General features: G+C 43.0%; 3 protein-coding genes across 6 annotated transcripts; 2 read left to right on the top strand and 1 right to left on the bottom strand.

Annotated features, from left to right (window-relative positions):
- Positions 1-4,468: 4,468 nt before the first annotated feature.
- Positions 4,469-13,309, top strand: LOC101769070. 3 transcript variants are annotated; one of them, XM_004984255.4, is made up of 14 exons: positions 4,469-4,719; positions 5,640-5,721; positions 6,215-6,318; positions 6,479-6,605; positions 6,977-7,071; positions 7,851-7,974; positions 8,796-8,876; positions 9,643-9,741; positions 9,826-9,981; positions 10,054-10,108; positions 10,185-10,258; positions 10,612-10,656; positions 11,799-11,966; positions 12,530-13,309. In XM_004984255.4, exons 1-14 carry the CDS (start codon positions 4,682-4,684, stop codon positions 12,998-13,000), a joined length of 1,719 nt encoding a protein of 572 aa, XP_004984312.1. In that variant the 5' UTR covers positions 4,469-4,681; the 3' UTR covers positions 13,001-13,309. The 3 variants fall into 3 exon arrangements, with proteins under 3 accessions (XP_004984312.1, XP_004984313.1, XP_004984314.1); XM_004984256.4 differs by lacking the exon at positions 4,469-4,719 and adding an exon at positions 5,142-5,229; XM_004984257.3 differs by lacking the exon at positions 4,469-4,719 and having other exon boundaries at positions 5,703-5,721; positions 6,559-6,605.
- Positions 13,310-14,533: 1,224 nt separating this feature from the next.
- Positions 14,534-18,391, top strand: LOC101770013 (rhomboid-like protein 19). 2 transcript variants are annotated; one of them, XM_004984258.4, is made up of 8 exons: positions 14,534-14,821; positions 15,065-15,192; positions 15,601-15,661; positions 16,025-16,191; positions 16,558-16,669; positions 16,764-16,966; positions 17,497-17,631; positions 17,835-18,391. In XM_004984258.4, the coding sequence occupies exons 1-8, from the start codon at positions 14,789-14,791 to the stop codon at positions 17,962-17,964; spliced, it is 969 nt and encodes a 322-aa protein (XP_004984315.1). In that variant the 5' UTR covers positions 14,534-14,788; the 3' UTR covers positions 17,965-18,391. The 2 variants fall into 2 exon arrangements, with proteins under 2 accessions (XP_004984315.1, XP_004984316.1); XM_004984259.4 differs by having other exon boundaries at positions 14,800-14,821; positions 15,065-15,275.
- Positions 18,392-18,541: 150 nt separating this feature from the next.
- Positions 18,542-21,390, bottom strand: LOC101770687 (probable glutathione peroxidase 4). The gene is made up of 6 exons (XM_004984261.2): positions 21,202-21,390; positions 21,011-21,087; positions 20,849-20,910; positions 19,506-19,624; positions 18,965-19,132; positions 18,542-18,865 (listed from the first exon to the last, which is right to left on the bottom strand). Exons 1-6 carry the CDS (start codon positions 21,253-21,255, stop codon positions 18,836-18,838), a joined length of 510 nt encoding a protein of 169 aa, XP_004984318.1. The 5' UTR covers positions 21,256-21,390; the 3' UTR covers positions 18,542-18,835.
- Positions 21,391-23,971: the final 2,581 nt, after the last annotated feature.

Consider the following 23,971-nt stretch of genomic DNA (forward strand, 5'->3'; position numbering starts at 1 on the left):
ATCCTTGTCAAGTGTAGGTGTTATCACCCGCATCTGGCGCGGAGCATCACGCCGTGAAACACCAGGGCCCTCAAACAGCATATTGAACATGTAACCTGACATATCCACGAGCATCCTTTCGTCCAATGATCTCCCTGATCCATTGTCCAGAAAAGCCATCCCTTCTTTGAAGGCAAACCTCATGAGATCAATTGCTTGGTCAATGTCAACCTTCATAGGAGACGGATCTTCCTGAACATCCTCCTTAATGATATCAGCTGCACGTGCACCTGAAGATTTGACCTTCTTACGCAACGGACCTCGCCGAGGCACCTTCCTAACAATATCAGCAACATATGTGCCTGAATATTCATTCATCTGAGATGATGCGGGCACCACTACCTTCCTTACAGGATTGGCAATCTGAAGGCTCCATACCCTAATTGACCAAGCCAAATAACATTCAGTATTTCAGTCCCAAGCAGATTCTCGTTAGTATAAAAATTAGGGGAACAAGAAGCATAAGATTTATTTTTTTTCTACACCTAATTTGTGGAATCACAACAACTGAACGGCGACGTTCAGAGTTTAACCGGATATGGATTGTCTGGCGTAATTTTTGGCAACTAACACGGCAGACCGGGGGTGGTTTACGGTAAACCGGATTCATATATGAAGGGGTATCCGATACATCTAATTGTGGCCGCCGTTAACATTTGATCTAAGGACCGTGGCTCCATCTTCTTTCCTCGACTCAGGACGAGGACCACGCACGGCGGTGCCATGTTGCTACACGGCCGCGCATGGCCGGAGCATCACCGAAAAAATGTGAGGACAAGCTACGATGCATGGATTTCAACGGGAAACGGCTAAACGGAAAGAGGACGTGATGGGGGTTTCATTTTTTGGTGTCGTGGAGGACAACGGCGCAGTGAAGGAGAGGCCCTCAACCACCGAGGTTCTTCCACGTAGAACTGGCTCGTCGGCGGCGGGGCTCCGACGACGTCGCGTCTACGGACCGTCGACGGCGCGGCGGTGATCTAACTGAGACGTTGCAGGGAGGCCGAGGAGAGGAGAAGAGCGTGCGGTGGCGTGGCGCGGCGACGGCGTGGCTCCGACGACGATCTGACGGAGGCGTCGCAGGGAGACCGAGGAGAGGAGGAGGAGGGCGGGCGGCGGCGGCGTAGGGCAGTTTCACGAAGAAGTGTAGGCGCGCGGATGTTGCGGGGGCGCATTGTGCGATGGCGCGACGGACGGTGGAGAGGCATTGTGCGAGGGCGCGACGGACGGACTGGAAAGTTTGATGGCGCGGAGATGGCTCGCACGCTGAGGAAAACCATCGGACGGCGCGGAGATCCGAGTTGGCGAAGCGATGGGCGGGACTCCCGCGGGTCACACGATGGAATTGTCTCGTTTTTACTTTTTACCGGAGCAGAGAACGAGCACCCTTCTGTGATATCATCCATATCCATCCATCTGTATCGTACCTTGTCTACTTATCTAGTTCTTGTGCTTACCACGAGGAGGGAAGATACGTACTATTTTACAACACAAACACAGAGGACAAGAGCAAGTCGCGGACAACGAGGAGTCAACCGCGTCGGTCAAAGCGGCCGGCGCAGCAGAAGCCGCAGCGCTAGCTGCCAGGCGCCAGCAGGGCCAAGCCGAGGCAAAAGCGCGCACGCCGTGGCCCCGCTGCCGTGTGGGCCCCCCAGAGCGTCATCGGGCCCGCCGCAGCCATCGGCCGACGGCCATCGGGACGAACCAATGAAGAACCTCTTGCAGCTGGTGGTTCATCGCGGCCGGGGGATCGGAGGTTCTGTGCAGCTGGCGGTTCCCTCCCTCCACTTGCGTGCGCCGGTGGGTGGGCCAATCATGCCGCGCACGTGCCCCACCTGAATGGCTACCGGCCCCTACGGACTCCGGAGGGCCCACGTCGAGGCTCTTGCGGGTTTCCCCTCCTCTCTCGGTCTCCCTCTCCTGCTGGGAGTCTTGGGGTCGGATTTGCACACGAGACCTTGGCGCTCTGGTATATTCGAACGTTTGGTGTTGCTGGGGTGTGTCTGTGTTTCTGACTGCAGCTTGGTGCTGGAGTAAATTACCGCATGGGTCGTTATTGTTGCTGTTTAGGAAAACGCTTTTCTGGTTCGTTTACTCGCGCGCAGGTGGGAAGAGGTTTTCAGCTGGGTAAAGTTGAATGTACAAGTGATGCTTCTTGCTCCTTATGGAATGCTTTCTTCCAAAGGAAATTTTGGAGTAATACTAGTAAGGTCCGGTTTGGATGCAAAATCAGATTCTGAGAATCCGGATTTTGAGTGGAAACTAGTTCGCTCCGGATTTCGGAATTATGAGAATCCATAATCTGGCTTCATTAAGTTTAAGGCAAAATCTGTCCTGTTTGGATGCCGATCAGATTTTGGATTTTAGGTTCTCAAAATCTCTGGTCATCCAAACGGGATCTAAGATGTTCGGTATCATGAAAAGTTTCCTTTTATATTACTTTCTTCCATTGATTTTTTGTTTTCCTCACGCTCCACCAAATGTTATTGTTTCCTACAGTTTTTTTTGGCATTTATTTATTCCGTAGGATTCAAAATGTCATGGTACCACGAACCTATTCGTGGGTGCTATTCGCCAATTCCCATCTTAATTTCTCTTTAATCTATCTGAGGCATTTTAGACTAAACACATGTGACTTAAAAAAAGACTAGCAATCATATTAACCCTTAGCTCATGTTGTTTCCGATTATAATCCATCTAAATTATATAATCTAGATTACGGGTTATGTGTAGGGGTGGATAACGAGCGAGCTCGGCTCGGCTCAGTGCAGCTCGTTATCTAACGAGCCGAACCGAGCTCAGCTCGTTAACGTAACGAGCAGAAAAGCCAGCTAGGTTCGGCTCGGTCCAGCTCGCGAGCGAGCTCGAGCAGCTCGCGAGCAAGAGCAGTAAACATCAGCGCAAATCAGAAGGCCCATAAGATCAAGCAAAAGTGCAACAAATCATCTCAAAAGAGTAAAGCAAACATGGGAGAAACTAGTAACAACAACCGAATCAATTCAAATAAACTTCAGCTCACAACATCGATGGAGAAAAAAAAAATACAAAAAGAGGATTGGAGATGGGCCGACTATCTCCTCGCGTCAGGCGCCACTGGATGACGACGAGACTCTGGCCCTCTGGGATTAAAGCTAATCAACCTGTGCTGCTGCTCCTCCTGCTGTGCCACCGCTATCGCCGAGATCGATTGAAGCCGGCCCTGAAGCCTGCCTTGACGAGAGCTCCGGGAGTAGGCTTGAAAGAGTCGAGCTACGCGAGGGAGCGAGCGCAAACCGGCGGCGCCCTGTGAGGGAGGAAAGTAGAGCAACGACGTCGCGCGAGGGAGGAATGGAGAGCGGCGGTGCCGCGCGAGGAAAGCGGAGTGGGGAGCGGCGGCGGCTAGTGCCGATCTATCGAATGCGAGCAGGTAGGTTTCGGTCAACACGGAGCCGAACTCGAGTAACAGAGTATCATGGGCTGGATTGGGCTCCGGCTTCTTCACTTATGGGCTGGCCTGGGCTGCTTCTGTACTGTGCTTTCTCAGCTCGTTAAGCTCGCGAGCCGGCTCGAACTCGCTCGTTATACTAACGAGCGAAAAGTCCTGCTCGGCTCGTTAGGAAATTGCAGCGAGCCGAGCCGAGACAGCTAACGAGCCATGAGCTTTTTGTCCAGCTCTAGTCATGGATACTATGCTAAAAGAACAATTGAAGACTACCATGGGACCCTCAAATAAGCTACTCTTGGGCAGCTTATTTCAGATTATATGTGATCTTAAAATGGTTCCAAGATAGTTATTTATCCTATTACCTTGACTATAATCCAGCTTATATAACCTGGAGTCAAACAAATATGGTCTTACAATGTAGAAATTACAAATTTTTTGAAAGAGCTTTCATGAACATGTAGGAGTTTCACAAACAAGCCGTTCTATGCCTACCAAACAGGAAATTTCCTGTTACCAAAAAGGTGCATTGATGTGCTACTAATTCTAAATGTACAGGTACTACTACAGTACTAGCCATAAATGAGTGCACATATCCTCCCGTGCACACGTGTGTGCTAAAATCATTACCCATTTACTTCATGGGCACCATACATAAACGAAAAGCACGAAAATGAGGGATATGTTTTTGTCCGGATCAGATGTACTTTTGAGCGTTTGGAGATTCTTGCAAAGTCGTTTGATAGCGACCGCTGGTCTCACTTTCCTGAAATTCTCATATCCGAGTCGGTAAAGTGCACCTGGAAGTTTAACCGCAAATCCGCAATCAACACGAGTAACTGAATTTTTTACGAGAAAATAAATCGCTAGTACTATGGGAGTATCACTGTATCAGTGGCGCAATACCGTCAAAATAGAAGAACAGAGGGTCCCAGACGAGAAAACCGCCATTCCTTTTCCTTTCCGGCTCTCTCCCTTCCCAGCCTGCGCTGTCGCCGTCTGACGAGGCCGAGCCCGGAAAAGCGGAAGGCAGCTACGCAAACGCAAGGCAACCCCCCACCACCACCCCCGTTCACCGCAACCAAAGCAATTAAAAAGCCAGCCGGAGGAGGCGAACGGGGGCGGGGGGAAATCGGAAGCGATCAGAGCGAGAGCAGCAAGCTTGCTTGCTTCGTCTACCAGAATCCCTAATCCCCATCCCCCCTCCCTCTCTCCCCGCCGATGGACCAGCTGGTCAATTTCATCATCCGCCCGCCCAGGTGAGAGCTCCCTCCCCGTGCCCTGCCGCCTTCCGTTTCCGCCGTGCCGCCGCGATTCGGGTGTTGTGGGTTTGGATCTGGGCCGCGCCGGCTCGGAGGTTCTCCGGTGGGGCGGGTGGATGGGTGGCTCGGGCCCTCCCGGGGTTGGTTTGAGCGGTCGGAGTTGTACAGCCCAGGGAGTCGAATCGAATTCGCTGGTGGCAGTCCTCCGGTTGGCTTCGAGGCCGCGCAATTGAGTTGTGATCTGTGGTTGGTCTTAGGTTTACGTGTGATAGTGGTAGTACTATGCGTGTGTATGAGGGACTAGCAATTCGGTTATTCAGGCCTCAGGGTGGTCGTAGCTTCGTATTGCTCCTAGTGTGAGTTACCAAATTAGGATGTTCTGGTAAACGTGAGTGTTTTTGCATCTGTTCAGCCCACTAATGGTTCGCTGAGCTAGTAGGATATCTGTGCTCTTATGATTATATTGTTTGCAATTTTTGGAAATGGGAGGGAGTGCCTGCTGTTTTGGTGAGTTTGGTAAAGTTAAAACATTATATACATCGAACATGCTGTGAGTTGGTCTAATGTGTATTTTCTGTTGAGAACATACGTGTGAGGTTCCAGTAGACTGACCTCTTAAAGTGCTTATTACTATGGTCAGAATTTAATGTTGCAAATGTTACTAAACACATTCCTGTCTTTATGACATTTCTTTCGTGTCCTTATTGGCCTGTTGACTTCTTCATCAGTACTTAAATTTCAAAAACATAAACTGCTGTACTCAAATTGAAGGGCTTCTGGAAGTTCTGTTTACCACTAATACAGAAGTTATTCTTGTTTTGTAATTTTCAATAGCAGACAAGATACTTTTACGATCCTTTGAGTATCTTATTGTTACTGGGATCACTGACTGCTCTGCTATTTTCGTTGGATGACAGAGCTGACTACAGTCCAAATGACGATCTATTAGAGCAGGAGTTTATGCTGAAGGGGAGATGGTTCCAGAGGAAGGACTTGGAGGTCATATGTTTTTATATACTGCAATATGATGATAGCACACTAAAATTAGCCTGTGAACCTCTAAATCTCTTGGCACTGTAGGAGTAATTTTGCACAATTTTTCGGAATAGGGGTCCCCTGTGGATGAGATGACATGCTAGACAAAACAACAAATATGTTGCAAATGCAGGAGTAACTTAGAATCTCATTATACTTGCTTTTCTGGATATCCAGTATTAATCCATATTGTTTGAGGGATTATAAAATATACACATTCATACATTATAATATTATACGTACATGTGTAGCAATATAGGTACATATATCTATATGAGATTTCTCTGCTCTACCTGTTTAATCAGTAAAACTTGTTGACTGATATTAAGTTGTTCATATGTTTTAATTCCATGTTGGCCAAAGAACTTTAAGCTAATCGGGATAAATTTTTAGGTTCTTCTGCAGTTCTCCATGATTCTTTCTATATAATTAAATATGATCTGTATTTCTTTTTCAGGTCAAAAATGATCTGGGCAAGAAATTGCAGTGTAGTCACTATATGCCGGTTGTGATTCCTGAAGGAAAAGCTCTCCCCTGTGTCATATACTGTCATGGTAACAGGTAAGGCCACATGTATGTTCACATTAATGTGAGTTGTTTTTTTAATCAAAATGGCTTCCCACCTATAACAAAGACAAAGCTCAGTTCTTACACATATCTGTTATGATATTTTTATCTGTGTTGGCTTGGCATTAATTGATCTGCATTATTTATTTTCCAGTGGGTGCAGAGCTGATGCTAGTGAAGCCGCTATTATTCTTCTACCAACAAACATTACAGTCTTTACACTGGACTTTTCAGGGTCTGGACTCTCTGAAGGAGAACATGTCACCTTAGGCTGGAATGAGGTGAGAACTTGTTCTTATTCTGAAGTTTCAGTTTGCTTTGGTTGTTTTTGCATTTCATGTTAGTAGAAATATGGCCAGACAACCTGAAAAAGGAATCATACCAAATATTTTGGTATCTATTCTTTGTTTTCTATTCACAAGTATGTATAAATTTTTGTGTCCAAGAGTAATCAAAGCTATAGAGCATTTTTGCATGGAGTTATTCTTGTTCTCCATCTGAGTATCTGTTTGATTAGCATGTTGAAACCTTCCCTGATCCCTTTGTCTCTCACTCTGTTTTGAACTAACATGTCTTAGCCACGTCATATTCTCATTATTAGTTTCATTGCCATCGAAGAGCGGCTGCTGATGAACTCTTTCTTGCTCAACAGAAAGAAGATCTGAAAGCTGTTGTTAACTATTTGCGTACAGATGGGAATGTATCTTGCATAGCTTTGTGGGGTCGCTCAATGGGTGCTGTCACAAGGTAAATTCCTTATGTTCAAACGAGTGTGGTCCTGAATGAGTAAATTACTACATCACATCACTCAGCTTATAGTAGAGTAATAAGACTATCGATTTGAGCCAGTTATTAGAGGTGGTAAATCTAATTGGCATGTTTGGCAGAAGTGCCCTGTTGGATGGGAATCGAAATGTAACCTGGCCACCATTCATAAAAAATAGAGCCTTTTCTGTCTACCTTGAAAAAATATGTTAAGGGGAAACTATTGGAAATTTGTTTTACAGTTCAGTTTTGCTGCCGCTGGCAAAAGGCACATGTGGCACATTGGCGGCCAGGTCATGCCATCTTAGCGGGTGGTGTGAAAGGACCGCTTGCTTTTTTTTAAGTTTGTATTCCCTCCGTCCCAAATTACTATTTGTTTTGGCTTTTCTAGATACATGCTTTTGATATGCACCTAAATATATACTACTCCCTTCGTTCCAAATTGTAGGTCGTTTTGACTTTTATAGGTTCATAGATATTATTATGCACCTAGATATAGTGTATGTCTAGGTGCATAATAACATCTATGAACCTAAAAAAGTTAAAATGACCTATAATTTGGAACGGAGGGAGTATGTCTAGATTCATAGAAAAAGCTATGTATTCAGAAAAGCCAAAACGAATAGTATTTTGGGACGGAGGGAGTACCTGACAGTTGCCTTTGGAAACATTTATGTGTTCAGTGCCCCTCTCCATGTGTGTTCATCTTTCTTATCTTTAAAGCCTGTTCACCCTTTGACTTTTATCTTTATTATTTTTAGTCTAATGTATGGAGCGGAGGATCCATCAATTGCTGGAATGGTTCTTGATAGTCCATTCTCCAACTTGGTTGACTTGATGATGGAGCTAGTGGACACGTACAAATATCCACTGCCAAAATTCACGGTAAGCTTAATCTGGTGATATATACTTTGCCGCTTGTTAGTTTTTACTGTTAATGTTTAAATGGCCTTTTGCTGACTCAGGCAGTTGTGGTAGTTACTGTGTGCTTTTACTTTTACTTTACAATGTTGTTTGTGTTATCATGTCTTACACATACTCATTATTGTATCATGTGCATAGTCGTGCAACTGTTAGGATGTGGCACCAATAGATTAAAACAAGAGATACATAGACAAGACAAGAAGATCAAGATGAAATTGCAACTCACAATTTCCCTTTTTTTTTCTTTGCATGAGCATAGTTGTCCAATAGTTTTTTTTTCTTTTTTAAAAACTGTATTCACCAATAGTAGTTAGTAATTTTGATTATGAACTGAACTATAAAAAACATGAAAAGTCTTCACATATATTATAGACTGCACAGATCCAACTTGCTAGTAGCTGGAAAGGCTAGGTAAAAGTGGACAACTTAGCATTCAGACCATTAAGCTTCTTAGCCAAACAATTACTAAGACCATAGACTCAAACCTCCTATTGGACTCATGCGTGACCTCTGCATTTTTAAACTCCAATTTTTGTGCCCTGTATGAACTAGTGTTGGTTCCAGTGCTGTATGCCTGCATATCTTATTACTGTCGGCCCTTCTGTTTACTACCCAGATTCATGTTTTGACTTATGTTATTTTGTAATTATAATTGTGCTTTAGTTTCTGTTGACTGCTATACTATTTTCTCCTTTTTACAGTAAATATAACTGCAGCTTTTCTGCATACTTCCATAAAGTGATCGCATTTTATTTATCGCTGTGCTTCTGCTTTTTGCTTAGGTCAAACTTGCAATACAGCACATGCGAAAGATTGTCAAGAGGAAAGCTAATTTTGACATCATGGATCTTGATACTATTCAGGTTTGTTATCATCTTTATGTAAAGTTATTTACTTGTATTAAATGTTGATATTGTCAGGTTTTGAGCAAGGTTAGGTGGTCTTGAAACATCAAATTTACTGCTGTGACCATGAATTCACTTTCCTTTTTACTTTTATAAAGCTTTTAAACATTCCTTTAACTTTAACTTTTCTAGATTACTATCACAGAACCTTTACATTTGGGTCAGTATGTTGCACTTTTTTCTTTATTCGAACTTGCTACATTAAAATTTTATGTTTGTTGATTCTCTGCTCTTCCTCAAATAATGGTAGTTGCTATTAGCTGCTAGGAGATTTCTTCTTGTTCACCTTAACAGTAGTGTATGTCCTGCACTGCTAGGTTGGCATCACATACATGCTTTCTTCAATTCCCTCCTTGTTTTCTTCCCACCTTGACTAAACAAGGGACTATGCAGGCCTTTTCTCATAAAATGTATATTTTGTGTACCAGCTGCCTATTTACTATGCTGCAACAGATAATTGGAAACTTATAGGATGTTCAGTTTTGAGGAATGGGATGGTGATGGATCATCCGATCTTGTGTCCTAAACCTTACCCACTTGTTTTATTTGAGGAATGGAACGGGTTGATCCATAACCACCCCCTCCCTCATAAGCATGAGGAGCAGTGTCACCCCACAAAAATTGGGATGATCTCACGATGGACCATCTCAAACAACCCATTATTTCTGGCTCTGTTTTGATGGCATGCAAATGTGTACTTACTACTGGAAATGTAACCTTGCAGGTAGCAAAACGTTGTTTCGTTCCTGCCTTGTTTGGACATGCAACTGAGGATGATTTTATACTTCCCCACCATTCAGACAAGATATATGAATCATATATTGTAAGCTTCCATCTTTCCCGTCAATGTAGACCACACACGACATTTTGTCTGCCAAGTTGGTTATGGTTGTTTCAAATTCTGCAGGGCGACAAAAACATCATAAAATTTGACGGGGATCACAATTCACCACGTCCTCAATTTTACTTTGACTCAATCACAATATTTTTCCATAATGTGCTAAACCCTCCTGAAGTGCCTGAGGATCATTATTTCATGACACCACATGGCAGCCTTGGTCAGGTAATACAGAACAATGTTCTTCACAGCCTATTGAAATATGTTGGCTTTACTTACCTTAGGTTCTGCTGATAGGGTCATTGGGATACAGAGCATGACATAGAATATAGGTTCGCTCAGTCACCCACAGGTATAATTTATAAACTTTGATGTTCACTTGGATTTGGTATATGAACTATAGCAATAACCTCTGTTTTTTATTTCAGGAACAGCCCATGCAACTACGACAGAAGATGCCATTGCGCAGCTGCGTTCTAGAAGGCTCATGAGTAGAATGGAGGTGGGTGTTTCAATTGTTGATACTCTAAATGATTTCTTAGATAAACACTATGCTTCAGAACATTATCAATTAATTTGCTCCATCTATTTTCAAATACTTGATTAAATGCATATAACTATTAACTAGGCAGTCATTCCTTGTATAAAATGTGACCAGAAAATCCGTAAATTAACAAAAATATTGGGCGGACAATAGAGGAATGAAAGAGTTAAGAGGGCCATTTTGAGACAATTCTCAGAAATTGCAAGTCACCGAATATCATGAACATAGCTTTTAGTCACAAGTGTCCTAGCATTGTTATCTCTCATAATGAGTAGCAAGCATAGTTTTGGCTTCTTATGATGGTTTTGCAGGTCCCATCTGGTGCCACCACAGAAGACCGGGGCGACCGAACGGAGGTACTTCTTGGTGCTTCTTTGTTTCACTTCTTTTGTTCTGTTGCACTGAAGTTTCCTACTTGATCATAGCCTTCCGAACTGCGACACTGTGGTACAAAAGCAAATCTCCCTTAAGTCAATCCTAGAGAAACTGCAATTTGAAAAACAAGTATAACATGGTTAATTGCAATCAATTACTGGCATACTCGCTCTGATAGGGTGTTACAGAAAATACCTGACCGGAGGGCGTATCACGATTTCGGAACTTGTTGTATTATATACTGGAGTATTTAGGGCAGCTATGAGGTTGGTGTGTTCAAGTTGGTATTGGTAAACTTATGTATATTTTTCGATAAAGGAATAGTTCAATATTCCGGCCTCTACATCACAGTGCGAAATATCCAGCCAATTGATGTTGCATAGCAAATTGCGTTAATATGTTGTATCTAATGGTTAGAACATTATTTGATGTTGCACTATGTCCATATGCTGGGTGCCATGCACCATATTTTTGCTGACCGTAATATATCACACATTATAACCATAATAAAGTCCGCCTTTCCTTTGTTGTTTCTACCTTTTTCTGTTATGTTCCTTGCTGACTGGCCTGAACATGTTCCCAGAACATGCACTTGAACAGCCAACATTTTACTGAATGAAATGTGCATTATATAGTGAGTATTGAGTGCAGTCCATGTAAAATTTGAACTGTGACATAGAACTTCAGGTATTGTTTGCTTCAGAATTGAATTTCAGATGTTTGCTTTTGAGTTATAGTTAGGAATGCAAGTGGTGACACCATGGGTGTTAGTGGTGCAGTTAGATAGTTCATTTTATCCCACTCCCTCTGCTTTGAAATCTGGATTAGAGTTCATTTTAATGAGTTCTGGGTCGACCCAATGATTCAGACAAAATCACAAAACAAGCTTCCCTAGTTGTAGTTGTAATCACAATGGGTTTTAGACCTCATTTGACTTGATACTGGTGTGCCAAGTACATCTTGTCCAAAAACATATGTTGACCTTTTTGGTACATCATATTTGATATATTTTGCTGATAAATTTCATTGATCTGTCTGAATGCTAATCTTAGCAAAGCTTACAGAAATTTACACCTATCCAGCATGACTATACAGATTTTTTACTTGCATTCTGTCTGAACAGGGATTGGATAGTGATGTTGGTCCCTCCTCATCTAGCGTATCAACAGCAACTCCTCCCAATGGCCGCAACGGAAGGCTGCTCACTCCAACCTCTGATGATGGCGAGTATGTGGAGTACTCATTTGATAGCTTATCAGATATGCCTTACACCATGGAAGATGAAGATAGAGTAAGTCACATCTCAAATTCCTTCAGCAATTTAAGTTAGAATTATGCTGTTATGGTGCACTATGTTTTGTAATAGTAGTGTCCAGCCAAGCTTCTCGTAGTGGAAGGTTTGAAGCGCACGGCACCCTGGTTGAGGTTGTAGTAATACTGTCTTAGGACCTTTATATAGCTATAGTTCTACAGAGGGTGAAAATAGGTTCTGGAGCTGGGTGCCTGGATCATTGATTATAAGATTGTGGAGATAAAGTTCGTACTGATCTTTGGTTGTTGAGTGAGGAGAGTACACCTCCCTAAAGGACTATTGGTGCAGATGAGCACTCCAATTTGAAATGGGGATCTTAACAACTTGAACTTGACTTGACCTGTAAGGTATGAGATACTTTGATGGTAGCGCTTTTGTTAGTACCATATATCTCATGCATGTAGTTACGCCAAATCAATGTCGTAAGGATTACAAGGATGAATTATAATTATGTTGAATGTGCTTCTATTTTGTAAGATTCATCCCTTTTTTTGTTGCTGAGCTTATCAGTGGTGAATCTTGTGTTGCTGTGCTAAATGCAGATGCTGATGCGAGCAATTATGGAATCGCTGAAGGACTATGAACAGTCAAGTACAAAAAATGCGCAATCAGTTTCATCAGATGCTGCATCCAAAGAGAACAATACTGTAAAAGACTGCAACGGTGTGGCTGGTGCAGCATTGGAGCCAGATGCATCCTTGGTGCCCACTGATGCTCCTGGCAAGCATACTGCTGTCTGCAACAGTGGAGCAAAAGCGGGTGAAGTACAAAGTGTGGATACCCAAGCTGTAAACAACACTGCTTCAGCTAATGCTTCTGGCTCTTCAGAGCCCCTGGCGTCAACACAGATCACCAACGGGAAGCTGGTCTCAGCGGAATCCCAGAAAACGACACAGAACGTCAGTGGAGAGGACGGCACGAGAGCAACTCTGGTAGTTCAAAAGAGCCGGACCGGTGGCCTAATAGATGGCCTGACACAAAAATGGGGTTCCTTCTTCAAGAACAATGACTGAGACGAGCACAGTACACAAATAACTCCCTTGACAATACATGTTCCGGTGTGTTAATAGTCATAGAGTTGCTGTTGGCTGATGTCCAGCTTGATTCGTTTTACGTGTAAAATGGAAAGGAAACAGATGGTTTCAGGATGTTTGTGTATATATAGAACTAGGAAATTGTAGCGCCCCCATTGGTTGTGTATCATGTCTCACACTCGCAACTTTGGTTCTGGTGAATTGGCTCATGGGTTGTAACATAATTGGAAAGCTCATTATCTTGTAGTTGTATTTGTGATTTTTTTTAAATTTCTTCATTTAAGGGTAGACCGGTAGAGTGGGCGCATCGCAATGTGGATTCGAATTGTGTTGCCCGTGTCATATTAAACTTTTGTACTCCTCCATATTTGTCGCTGTTGACTTTTTCGTACAAAGTTTGACCAGTTTGACCATTCGTCTTATTCAAAATTTGTTGCAAATATATTAGAAGCTGTTGACTTTTTCGTACAAAGTTTGACCAGTTTGACCATTCGTCTTATTCAAAATTTATTGCAAATATATTAGAAGATAAGCCACGCTTAAAATAGCTTTGGTAACAAAGTAAGTTACAAATAAAAGAAATGGTATTTATATAATTTTTTGAATAAGATGAATGGTCAAATGTCCTGATCAAAAGTCAACAATGACAAATAAATATTTTAATACGGAAGGAGCGTGTATTTGGGTCTGCGATGTCCAAAATCATCTTTTTGGATTCTTGAGATATTTATTATGATCTCTCCTCTACTTTTGTCTGTTTTGTTCTAGCACATGTTTAAACAAGACGGGAGGCCTGATCCATTGTGTTGTTAAGCTGGAAGTCTGATTTTAGTCGGCGGGTTCGAGCACAAGTAACTTTAACCAGCTGTGCTGCTAGATTCAGTTGATCCTCTACTTGATGTGTCCTGATGCAATGAGACTGAAAGCGATCGCCGCTCGGCCGGTTGTGCTGGCGTGTTGCAACGGGCCCATCATCTAGCTCCGACGACGTGGAGGAGTCCGGCTGCTTGCCGACACGACGGTGGACGTCGGAGCAGGGAGGTGGGCATGGGATTGTTCTCATCACTCGCTGGAAGACAGAATGTGCTGAGGCATGGCACTATCTGCCACAGGCCGCAGCCAGCAAGCCCGTGCCGCTCTTCCCCTCTTTCCTCGGTCGTCGCCTCGTCAGTAGCCGCTCACGATCTCACGATGCCACGCATCTCGCACTGTGCTGCCCTTACTCGACGTGGTGCCCACTCGTGGCGTTCATGTCTCGCCCATCCAACGGTGGATGCGATTGCAATGCATGTTGTTAGGCTCGAACCACGCGCGGGCGCGCGGTAGGAGCGCACGCACTCCTCCCTCGCAGTTAAGTTGAGCGCGTGCATGCGCGTACTGACTGGATCCGGACCCAACCGAATCCCAACGGACGGACCCGCCCGCCTCCTGCGAGTGGATGGAGCAATGGACCGACCGGCCCATGCCCACCACCACCAGGCGTCCTAGTTGAATCATACCCGTCCATCTCCCCCTCGCCGCATAAAACCCGCGGCTCGACTCGCCCCTGCTCACCGGCGACGGAGGGAGGACGCCGAGGAGGCTCAATCCGCTCCCGACTCCATTGCCGCGAGATCATCACCTCGCAGCCGCAGAAGCGCCGCGCCGCGGCCGCCTGAACCCGCGCGTCGACGGCCGCTACGCCCGCCCGCCCGCCCGCCGCCACCCTTTTTGACGAGTGTCGGTGACCTCGGGTTCCGCGGGGAAGGGGAGGTCGCTGCCGACTCGATGAGCGCCTCCGCCACCCTGATCCCGGCAGCGGTACGGCTCCTCCACCGCCACGCTCTCTCTTCCTCTTTCCCCGCTAGCCCTGCGCCCGCGCGCGTGAAAACCCGTCCTGGTGATCCGCGCGTGCTTCGTCCACCTTCGAATCGGATCGGCCTTGTTCGAATTGCTCGCCCTCCGCGTGCCGTTTCGAACGAGGCGGCCGGCCTTGCGCCCCCTGCATTCTAAGTTGCTGAGCTATTGCGTTGATGCGTGCGCTGATTGATCTCGGTGGTGCAGGGAGGGAAATCATCCTTCACGGGGTTCACCAAGCTGTGCAAGGGCCTCGCCGTCATCCTGTTCCTCGCCCACATTCTGGTCCAGCTCTTCCCTTCGGCCGCCGGCTATCTCGCGCTGATACCGGCCAGGTGCCCACTGGATTCCTGAACCCACCTGGTTAACTTAGTTAACGGTCTTCTGAAGTTCTGTACATGGGGGACTGCAATTTCATGTAATTTGCACTCCCATTAAGCTGCTGCTCGGTTGCGTTCAATTGTAATCTCACTAATTTGCACTCGCATTCAGTTACTGTTCAATTTGCGTTAATTGAAATGAGAAAAAAAAAATATGTGGTAAGTGTTATGGGTAAGAGGTACCGTAACAGTTACTGCTCATCGTGTTTCATTCGATTCTGTTGTAAATTTGGATGTTGATTTATACCCATATATAACTACATCTATCTGCCACTAAGATCCTTATTGTACCATTTCTTCACAGTAGATTATCTGGACAATTGTTTCCAGGTGATTAACTAACTAGAGCTGATTTCTGCACAGGACGATCCCATTTGCTTGGAACCTGGTGACTGCTGGTTATATTGAGCAAACAATTCCAGGGGTATGTTTTCCTCAACACATCTCCAATACACCCATACACCATTCTATGATTATGCTGACCAAACATTGAAACAAAAGATGGACTCTTAGTATGTCAGAAGATTGTTAGGGATGCTATGATACTGCAATTCTGTTTTCTATAATATTGATGAGACATGGTGCTTGAAGCTTGATGTACTCACAAAGAGTGTTACCCTGCTGTGTGTTCGTCTTCAGTTCTCTAGGAAATCTCTGTCTCCCTAGTTCACTAAATCATTATGCTCTCTTACCTTGGATGCTGCAGCACACCACAACGTCTTGAAGGCTCATTATATGTTACATTAGGCAATGGCAACTGTATCTGACATGGTTCGTGTGATTCCAGGTGATTGTCAGCATAGTTGGTCTTCTTCTATTTGGGAAGGTGTTGGAGCCTTTATGGGGCGCTAAGGAGTTGCTCAAGTTCATTTTTATTGTTAATCTCTCAACTTCAGCATGTGTCTTCGCAACTACTATTGTTTTGTACTACATAACACAGGAGGAGAGCTACCTGTAAGTGTCACATTTCTTTTATAGCTTACTAGTCACATAGTTTTTCTATTAGATATTACATGGCCACTTTGTTATATTCTTTAGTGAACTCGTAAAAGTAATAGTTGAACAGGCAGCCTGCAAACTCAGCCATTACCATAATATGTGATCTGTCTCCTATCGAGTCTTGTACCCTTTGAAGTGGATTGCTGACCTCGCTCATTTAAAAATGATATTTCTATCTCAAAGAACTAGATTTAGCCCATTGGGGGAGATGCAGCAACATATTCTTTTTCTGATTCTTTTGAATACCTGATATTCACGCTATTTCAACATGATCTAGTTGTACTTCACCATGAAAATTTACATTACACCTATCATTTGCAGCTACACACCTCTTTCTGGATTTTATGGAGTTCTTTCAGGACTACTGGTGGGCATCAAACAAATTTTACCTGATCAGGAGCTTAATCTTTTCGTGCTCAAGATTAGTGCAAAGGTAATTCACTTCAAAATGAAAATTTTCCAATTTCACATTCAATTTTAATTCCCTTACAAGGTTTGCTGACAATTTATTTTTTCTTTTTATTCAGTGGATTCCATCTATTGTTGCATTTATCTCTGTTGTTGTAAGCTTCTTCCTGAAGGAATCAATGGCATATGTTCCGATCATATTATTTGGTATCTATGTGAGTTGGATTTACTTGCGATACTTCCAAAAGAGACTAGAAGTAGGCCTAAAGGGGGACCCAAGTGATGAATTCTCATTTTCAAGCTTCTTCCCTGGATTTTTGAGGTACTTGATTTTCCCCAGTGATCTTGCTGTAACCCAGTGGGAAATGTAATGCAATAATTCTACAAAGTGCAAACATTTCAGAGGATCCCTTACAGTAACCTTGTTGATCCTTTTGTTAATCTCTGGCATAGAAAGTTGGAAGCAAGTTTTAGGTTACCCTTGCGATATCACCATCTCCAAAATTATGCGTAAAGAAAAGAACTACAAAAATTTAACTGTTGACAAATAGGTGCTCATCCAACCTGCTGCTCACCAAGCTAGGGGCAACTCCTGGCTCCTGGTAATCAATCAGAAATGTAGCACAACAGTTTCATGTTAGTTTTCACTAAGGGTTCTGCAAAGAGTTTTGTTTAGTATTTTTGTGAAGGTTATCAAACATTTTTGAACCAGCTATGTAGGATTCAGCAGTGCTAGAAAGAAATAGATTCAAATTTTATCTTTTGTTTCATAAGTTTATAGTATGGGTTTCCTTCTTGTCATCCTATTGTTTTGAGAATACATCACTGCTGCTGATACATTAACATGTGCAGGCCTATTTTGGACCCGATAGCTTCTATCTTCCACAAAATTTTCTGTGGGCGATCTGCAAGATATGAAAGCACAGGCCAGGCATTGGATGGCTCACAGTTCCCTGGTTCAGGCTCCATTGAGGCGAACAGGAGGAGGTGCAAATCCCCTTTTCTCTCATTATCCTAGCCATCCATCATTGGAACCCCTTTCCTATCTGTTGAGCATCATCACGAACATGATTTCCTACCCATTGATTAGCGTGATGTTCTTACTGTAGAGCTTGAGCCTCCTTGACTGTCCGGTGATACCAACTTCAGTCGGCATCTCATCTGATTTCACCGTTGTCCATTCCATGCAGAGAAAGGGGTCAGAGGGCGCTGGAGCAGAGGCTGGCAGAGAAGCTGGCCGCAGTCAGGAGCGCAGAGGGCACGGACCCGCCACCGCCGCCTCAGCAGCAGCCGGAGGAGGATGCTTCTGATAAAGTCTGAGTCCTCTGTTCGGTTGGTGGAATTCACAGCCTGCATTGTGCATTTGCTGAGTGTTTTTGCGCATGCCGTCGTGTGAGCGAGACTCTGGAAAGTGGAGTAGCTCACAGGCATGACTATGACTAGACTCATGAGTAGTGTAGCAAAGGGGGAGAGGTGCAAGAAGGCAAATGCGACGCGCATGCGCGAACCAATTGTTGCAAGACAGCGAGCAGTTTTTTGCACGGGTGTTTCGTGTCCAGTGGTCGAGCCTTTTTTTTTTTAAGGAGAAATATATATATTCTCACGATAACCCAGCTAAATCGCTAGACATCCACTTGTCAAGTCTTGCCAAACACTTTATTATGCTTCATGTGCGATCTGGCAGAAATGCTACGTGCCAAACAACCCTGTATCTTGTGTTGTCTTGCCTGATATGGTGTTTATCTAAGATCCTTGTGCTTCCTGCCTAAAAACGTCTCGACCAGAAATGTTAAGAGACTCGGTGATCTATGAGTTGGGCGATCTGGGCAGAGGTGGTCAGGATATGGCATATCTGAATAACATGGTCCATCAAGTCATGGAGCGTAATCTGGCCATAGACAAGCATAAGCACAAACCTTAAAACTATAATGCTTCACCAGTGTTACATAGTTTGCATCCGTGAAAAATCGCATAAGAGCAGGATGGGGAAGATGGTGGCTAGTTAATACAATCCCTACTTTACACAAGAAGGAAACAAGGGCACGATGAGCGTGAAGGTGAAAATCAGGGTAATATTACACGAATGTACTACAGACAAACAAAGATGCCTAAATGTTGCTACAACAGAATAAGCTTTGCAAGCGCTACTTCTCTGCAAGTGGGTGATGGATGAGATTAGATGACATAAGATCTATTTTTCAAGGGCCTTCTGGATGTCCTTCTGCGAATTCAAACAAACACCAACCATAGATAAATTATGCAGAACATGTATGTGTGTGTGTGTGTGTGGAGGGACAAAGAGAGAGGGAGGGAAAGATACCTCAATTGACATCGGAGTGGTCGAAGTTGCGTATCTATCAATGACCTTCCCATTTTTGTCGACGAGAAACTTAGTAAAATTCCATTTGATTCTTGACCCAAACAAACCAGGCTTGCTCGCTTTCAGAAACTTGTAGACCGGTGCAGCATCTGGGCCATTTACACGCACCTGCAAACCCAAGTTTTAAAAGGTGATCAGCCCTCTTGATAAAAATAATGCATAGTTTGCTGATGTCAAGTCTATCCAAAATACGCCTTTCCAACAACAATCACAACTGATTAGCTGTATTTTTATTAGGTGAGACATAGATGCAGACTTCATCTCTAAAAACATTTGTGCAGAGCAACTTAAACTTCTCTGATTATGCCAGCAAAAACCAAGATAACAATGTATCATGATGTTTTGTTTCTACTGCATGAAGTTAGTTTCCAAATTGATGTACTCTACCATGTGACATATACATACCGTGCCATCATCTAGAAATTAGGAAATTGGTAAAAAGCTTCTTAGCAACCAAGCAAGTTCGACAAACAGTTTTTACCTTCTGAAAAACTGGGTATTCCGCTTTAAATCTGGTGCAAGCAAAGTCTTTTATCTGATCAGCAGTCCCTGGCTCTTGCCGCAAAAACTGATTGCAGGGGAATGCTAATATCTCAAAGTCTAGCAATTTTGGAAGCAACATTAGTTTATGTTAGATCCAGATAACAAAGACAGAACAGTTTAATGGAATGGCACACGCAAAATAATTTTGATGCAAGGTTGGATAAGACGATCGGTTTGATAGCCACCCACAATGAAGTTAATTCAATGCAAATGCGTAACAGGGTATAGTACTTGATGCATAAGTAACAACATATCAACATCATTCCGACTTCCGGGTGTCATTTGAACTCCTTGCAGTTTTGATAATTTGATTTAACTCCGCTGAACACAGGCCATAATTTGATGTTAGGTGGCTGACAACTAAGTGTCATGCTTTTCAATTTATGGAGTTGTTCAACAATTTTTGGAAAATAATTCTTATGGGAGCAAATATCTTCATTGGAAAACAGAGTTCCCATTGCCTTCAGAACCTTTCGTTCACCTTCAAAAGGTCTCTGAAAGTTAGGACCACTATCCAAGTGGTCCCTGAAATTGGTTTAAATTGAAATTTTCTCACAAAAAAATTGGAAAAATGATCCTTACTCCTCTTAGAATTGTTCAAGTCTAATCATCTCAAAATAGTTCCAAGACAAAGAGAGGCTATGAAAGCTGACAAGATTAATGACTCTTGAATGCAGTTATCAGCAACAGCACTCCAGAAAACGAAAGATCACCACTCCTATTTGATAAGCTAACTCAATGAAATTGTATGCATCATGTACCTACCACATAGCTAAAACTAATAAAGGCATGTTGAAGAACACTATATTTGCAAGCAGCCGCAGGTAAGGCCACTGCTAAGCTATGAGTTCTGTCTGCCAGACAATGTAGAATCTCCCTAGATTAATCATTAGGGATGCAAGTTATATATATTTTGGGTCATTGGGTCGACCCAAAAAGTTGATAAAATGAACTAGAATAGCATTCCACGTAAATAATTTGGGAAGATAAATAAACTAGAGTGGCATGCCATCGTAATTAATCAGCTGACCCAGAAAACACTGTTGGGTACCCACTTGCATCCCTACTAATCATACACCTTTTTCAGGTGGAAACTTAGGTGGTTATTTGCCATTCCACTTCGAATAGGATACTAAAGCCACTATTCGAACAAGCATCAACGTGTTAGTGTGTTACTACTCCAATTCCAACTAGAACCCTTCTTGAATTGAATCACTCGTCCACAAAGATCCATGAACAAGCACAAAAATACGTAAGAACAGCAGCAAGCAAAGCACTGACCTTTGTCCCTGTACTTCTGATAAAGCTCCGTCAGTTGCGTGTAATTGACCTCCGTGAACCCACTGGTGGCATCAAGAACACCAACCGTTTCAGCACCTCAGAAACTAAGATACCACCGAAAAAGAACAAATTCTACAAGCTGCCAGGGGGGAGAGATGATACCATTTGGAGGCGACGTTGACGACGAGGAGGACCTTCCCCTTGTAGGTCTCCAGGCTCACTTCCTTGCCGTTGCAATCCTGCTCCGGAAAGAAATCCCCAAAAATTTTATTTCGGCCAAAACCAGCGAGAGAAAATAAAAACACAAACAGGATTACGCAGAAGAAACTTGATCTCGGGAGGAGTCGCCGCACCTTGACGGTGAATTCGTGTATGGAGGTCTCCGGCACGGACTCGGCCGCCCCCATCCCGCCACGGCTCCTCCTCCCCTTCGCTCCCTCTTCCCTTCCCTACCGGGCGGAGCTCTCTCGAATCCCCCGTCTCCTGATTTGATTCTTCTCGTGTTCTTTATTTTTTTCCCCCTAGGTTGGAGAGAGAATGGGAGGGGAGAAGCGCGTGTTTATTTATAGCAGGATCAGATCATCAGAGCTCCGTGTGTGTGGGCCCCGCGGAGCAGTGGCACAGGCTGTCTGGTCTGGCTCAGCTCTGGCGAGGAAAATGTGAACGGCTTTTGCGGCATGTGGGCCCACCAACAGCATTTATGTGACGGCACAAGCCCGGTGTACCGGCCTACCGGGGAACATGGACTGCTGTATCGGTGATTGCGGAAGTTGTAGTAGCAGCATAGCAAAGTGAAAAACTGAAAATTACGAGTCAAACTTTACCTTTTCAAAATGGTACTCCTCCATCCGCTTATTTTTTAGGCGTAGTTTGACTGTATCAAATCAATCTTTGACAAAAGTTTTAGTTTAAACCGTGATCATTGCAAGCATTTCAAAATATGACATATTGACATCCATTTTTTTTTTTGCACTTACGTATAATCGGATTGACGGTTGGTCAAAGTGTGAACTGCAATTGCATCTTATAAAAATAACAAGGGGATCTGAAACAAACATACTTTGCCCTCGACAATTGTTTATTGTTAAAATATACTTTTTGGTACCGAGAGAATATGCCTTTATTCACATCTTTATATGCCGTTTCCTTCTTCCATGCAATAACAAAGGTTTTATTTCCTATTAAATCCCAATGTACACCATAACAAGTAGCATGGAAGTCTTAAGATCAAGCGGAGGAACTTTGGTGCTGGCATCTTAGGATGGTATGGTGCTATGGTTGGTTGTGCAGCAATGATGCAACGATCTTGAGTTGAGCGGTGTGTGTACGTGAGATGCGGCATTACTATAGATGTGTGCGGTCATGTCGATTTTTCAATCCAACCGGCCTACATTGTTTGTTGAGTTGAATGGTGCGAGCGTTGTGTGACGCGTGCTGATATCCCAATCCAGCCGGGATGGTGTTATTTGATGTTTTTTTTGTTTTTGCCCAGTTTGGACTTCATCTTCTTTTTAATATAATCGGCAACTCTCCTGCCTAGTTCATTTAAAAAAAATAAGATGGTGCTAATAGAGGGCCTATCAAACAAGCACCGAACTAATAACGTTGGTAGGAAATATTGCTCTTACGCACGTGCCTAAGGATGAATAAAAACATATATCGCAATCGATAGAATTGAAGTGAAAAGCAATCCCTCCTTTCGTTCTTCCTTTACTTGTCAATAGTTAAAAAATGTGCATTAGGAATAAAGATCATCGGAAATGCTTCAAAACCTTAGCCAGGTATGAGCATTGGTTAGTTTTTCCATGGAGTTCTCTGTTCTTTTTTTTAATCATACAAATACGGTATGAAAATTGCAAGTGATCTTCTATAGAAATAAAATAATATGCATAATGTGTAGCTTATACGAAATTAGTGTGATTTTAATTGAAAGTGAAAATATTTTCGCTCCAGATAAAAACAGAAATAGTCTCTTATGGAAACTTGGAAAACTTATTTTAAAAATATTGTCATAAGTTTACATACAACCTTTGTTTTCCTTTAGAGTCATCATCTAGGTATTATCACGAATAGAAATGAAAAATCATCTTGCTGATAGTACTTATCTCTTATTAAGAAACACTATGCTCAGACAAGGTGTAATTCGTAATCGTTTTCAATTTTCCTTATTTTCTAATACCACTGGCATTTCGCCATTATACTAGTGAAACTTTTAGAGTTAGAACTTATATAAGGCTACCACTTAGCATCCTTTTAACCTGCATCTAGCTTTGTCCACGGTTTATTGGCCAACTAGCACCTATGGTATTTCAAAAAAAAAGAAAACATATAATTATGATTAAGAAATAACTATGTAAATATATGAAAACATGTTTAAGAATAACTATTCTAACAAATTAAACAATATAACTATATAAATATGCATAAACCGCATCAAATCCTAAGCTAACATAGGCCTTGCATTGTTTGTAGGCTTGTAGCATCAATGTGGTGTATCCGATTAGCATCAATAGTATCTTCAGCAAAATGATACTAAGCTCGCGAAAATAGCCAAAACCTGCATGCGCCTTCACATGTATCTAGTATTCCCAACTATAAACAATAACCTACTTAAAATAATGTAGATAGTATTCCCAACTATAAACAATAACCTACTTAAAATAATGTAGATAGTGATAAAAAAACCAAATAAAATATTATGAGTATGTGAAAGTGGTCAGCAACCCCGTTGTACAAACCTTGCCCTTAGCTAGCACCTAGTTTGCCTCATTCTTAGTTTCCATTGTCAAACAGTACTAGTGATGTATCGTACTTAAAGATGTGACGGTCTATCCTTTTATGGAAACACTAACAAAATTAGAAGATATGCATAAGCAAGCTAGCACCCGGTTGGTTTCCAGCCTTTTTGCCATCTACTAGTGCTATACCATAGCTAACCAATTAGTTAGCAATATCCCCTCCATCCCAAAAAGAATGCAATTCCAGTTTTATCCTAAGACAAACAATCATAAGTTTGACCAAGTTTATGCAAAAATATATAACAACTCATGATACAAAACAATTATCACTAGATTTGTTATGAAATATATTTTCATAATATACCTATTTTGTGCATTTAAAGTT

Source organism: Setaria italica, chromosome IX (genome assembly GCF_000263155.2).
Source record: "Setaria italica strain Yugu1 chromosome IX, Setaria_italica_v2.0, whole genome shotgun sequence".
NCBI classification, from domain to species: Eukaryota; Viridiplantae; Streptophyta; class Magnoliopsida; order Poales; family Poaceae; genus Setaria; species Setaria italica.

What these genes read in the sequence shown, in the direction of transcription:
- LOC101770013 (XM_004984258.4), top strand. Translation starts at nt 14,789, where the DNA reads ATGAGCGCCTCCGCCACCCTGATCCCGGCAGCG. An exon ending in CTCGCGCTGATACCGGCCAG is followed by an intron (nt 15,193 to 15,600) that starts GTGCCCACTGGA and finishes ATTTCTGCACAG; the next exon opens with GACGATCCCATTTGCTTGGA. An exon ending in ACACAGGAGGAGAGCTACCT is followed by an intron (nt 16,192 to 16,557) that starts GTAAGTGTCACA and finishes TATCATTTGCAG; the next exon opens with CTACACACCTCTTTCTGGAT.
- LOC101770687 (XM_004984261.2), bottom strand. Translation starts at nt 21,255, where the DNA reads ATGGGGGCGGCCGAGTCCGTGCCGGAGACCTCCATACACGAATTCACC. An exon ending in TCAGAAGTACAGGGACAAAG is followed by an intron (nt 19,625 to 20,848) that starts GTCAGTGCTTTG and finishes CAAAATTGCTAG; the next exon opens with ACTTTGAGATATTAGCATTC. An exon ending in CCACTCCGATGTCAATTGAG is followed by an intron (nt 18,866 to 18,964) that starts GTATCTTTCCCT and finishes TTGAATTCGCAG; the next exon opens with AAGGACATCCAGAAGGCCCT.
- LOC101769070 (XM_004984255.4), top strand. Translation starts at nt 4,682, where the DNA reads ATGGACCAGCTGGTCAATTTCATCATCCGCCCGCCCAG. An exon ending in TGGATCTTGATACTATTCAG is followed by an intron (nt 8,877 to 9,642) that starts GTTTGTTATCAT and finishes GTAACCTTGCAG; the next exon opens with GTAGCAAAACGTTGTTTCGT. An exon ending in CACATGGCAGCCTTGGTCAG is followed by an intron (nt 9,982 to 10,053) that starts GTAATACAGAAC and finishes TTCTGCTGATAG; the next exon opens with GGTCATTGGGATACAGAGCA.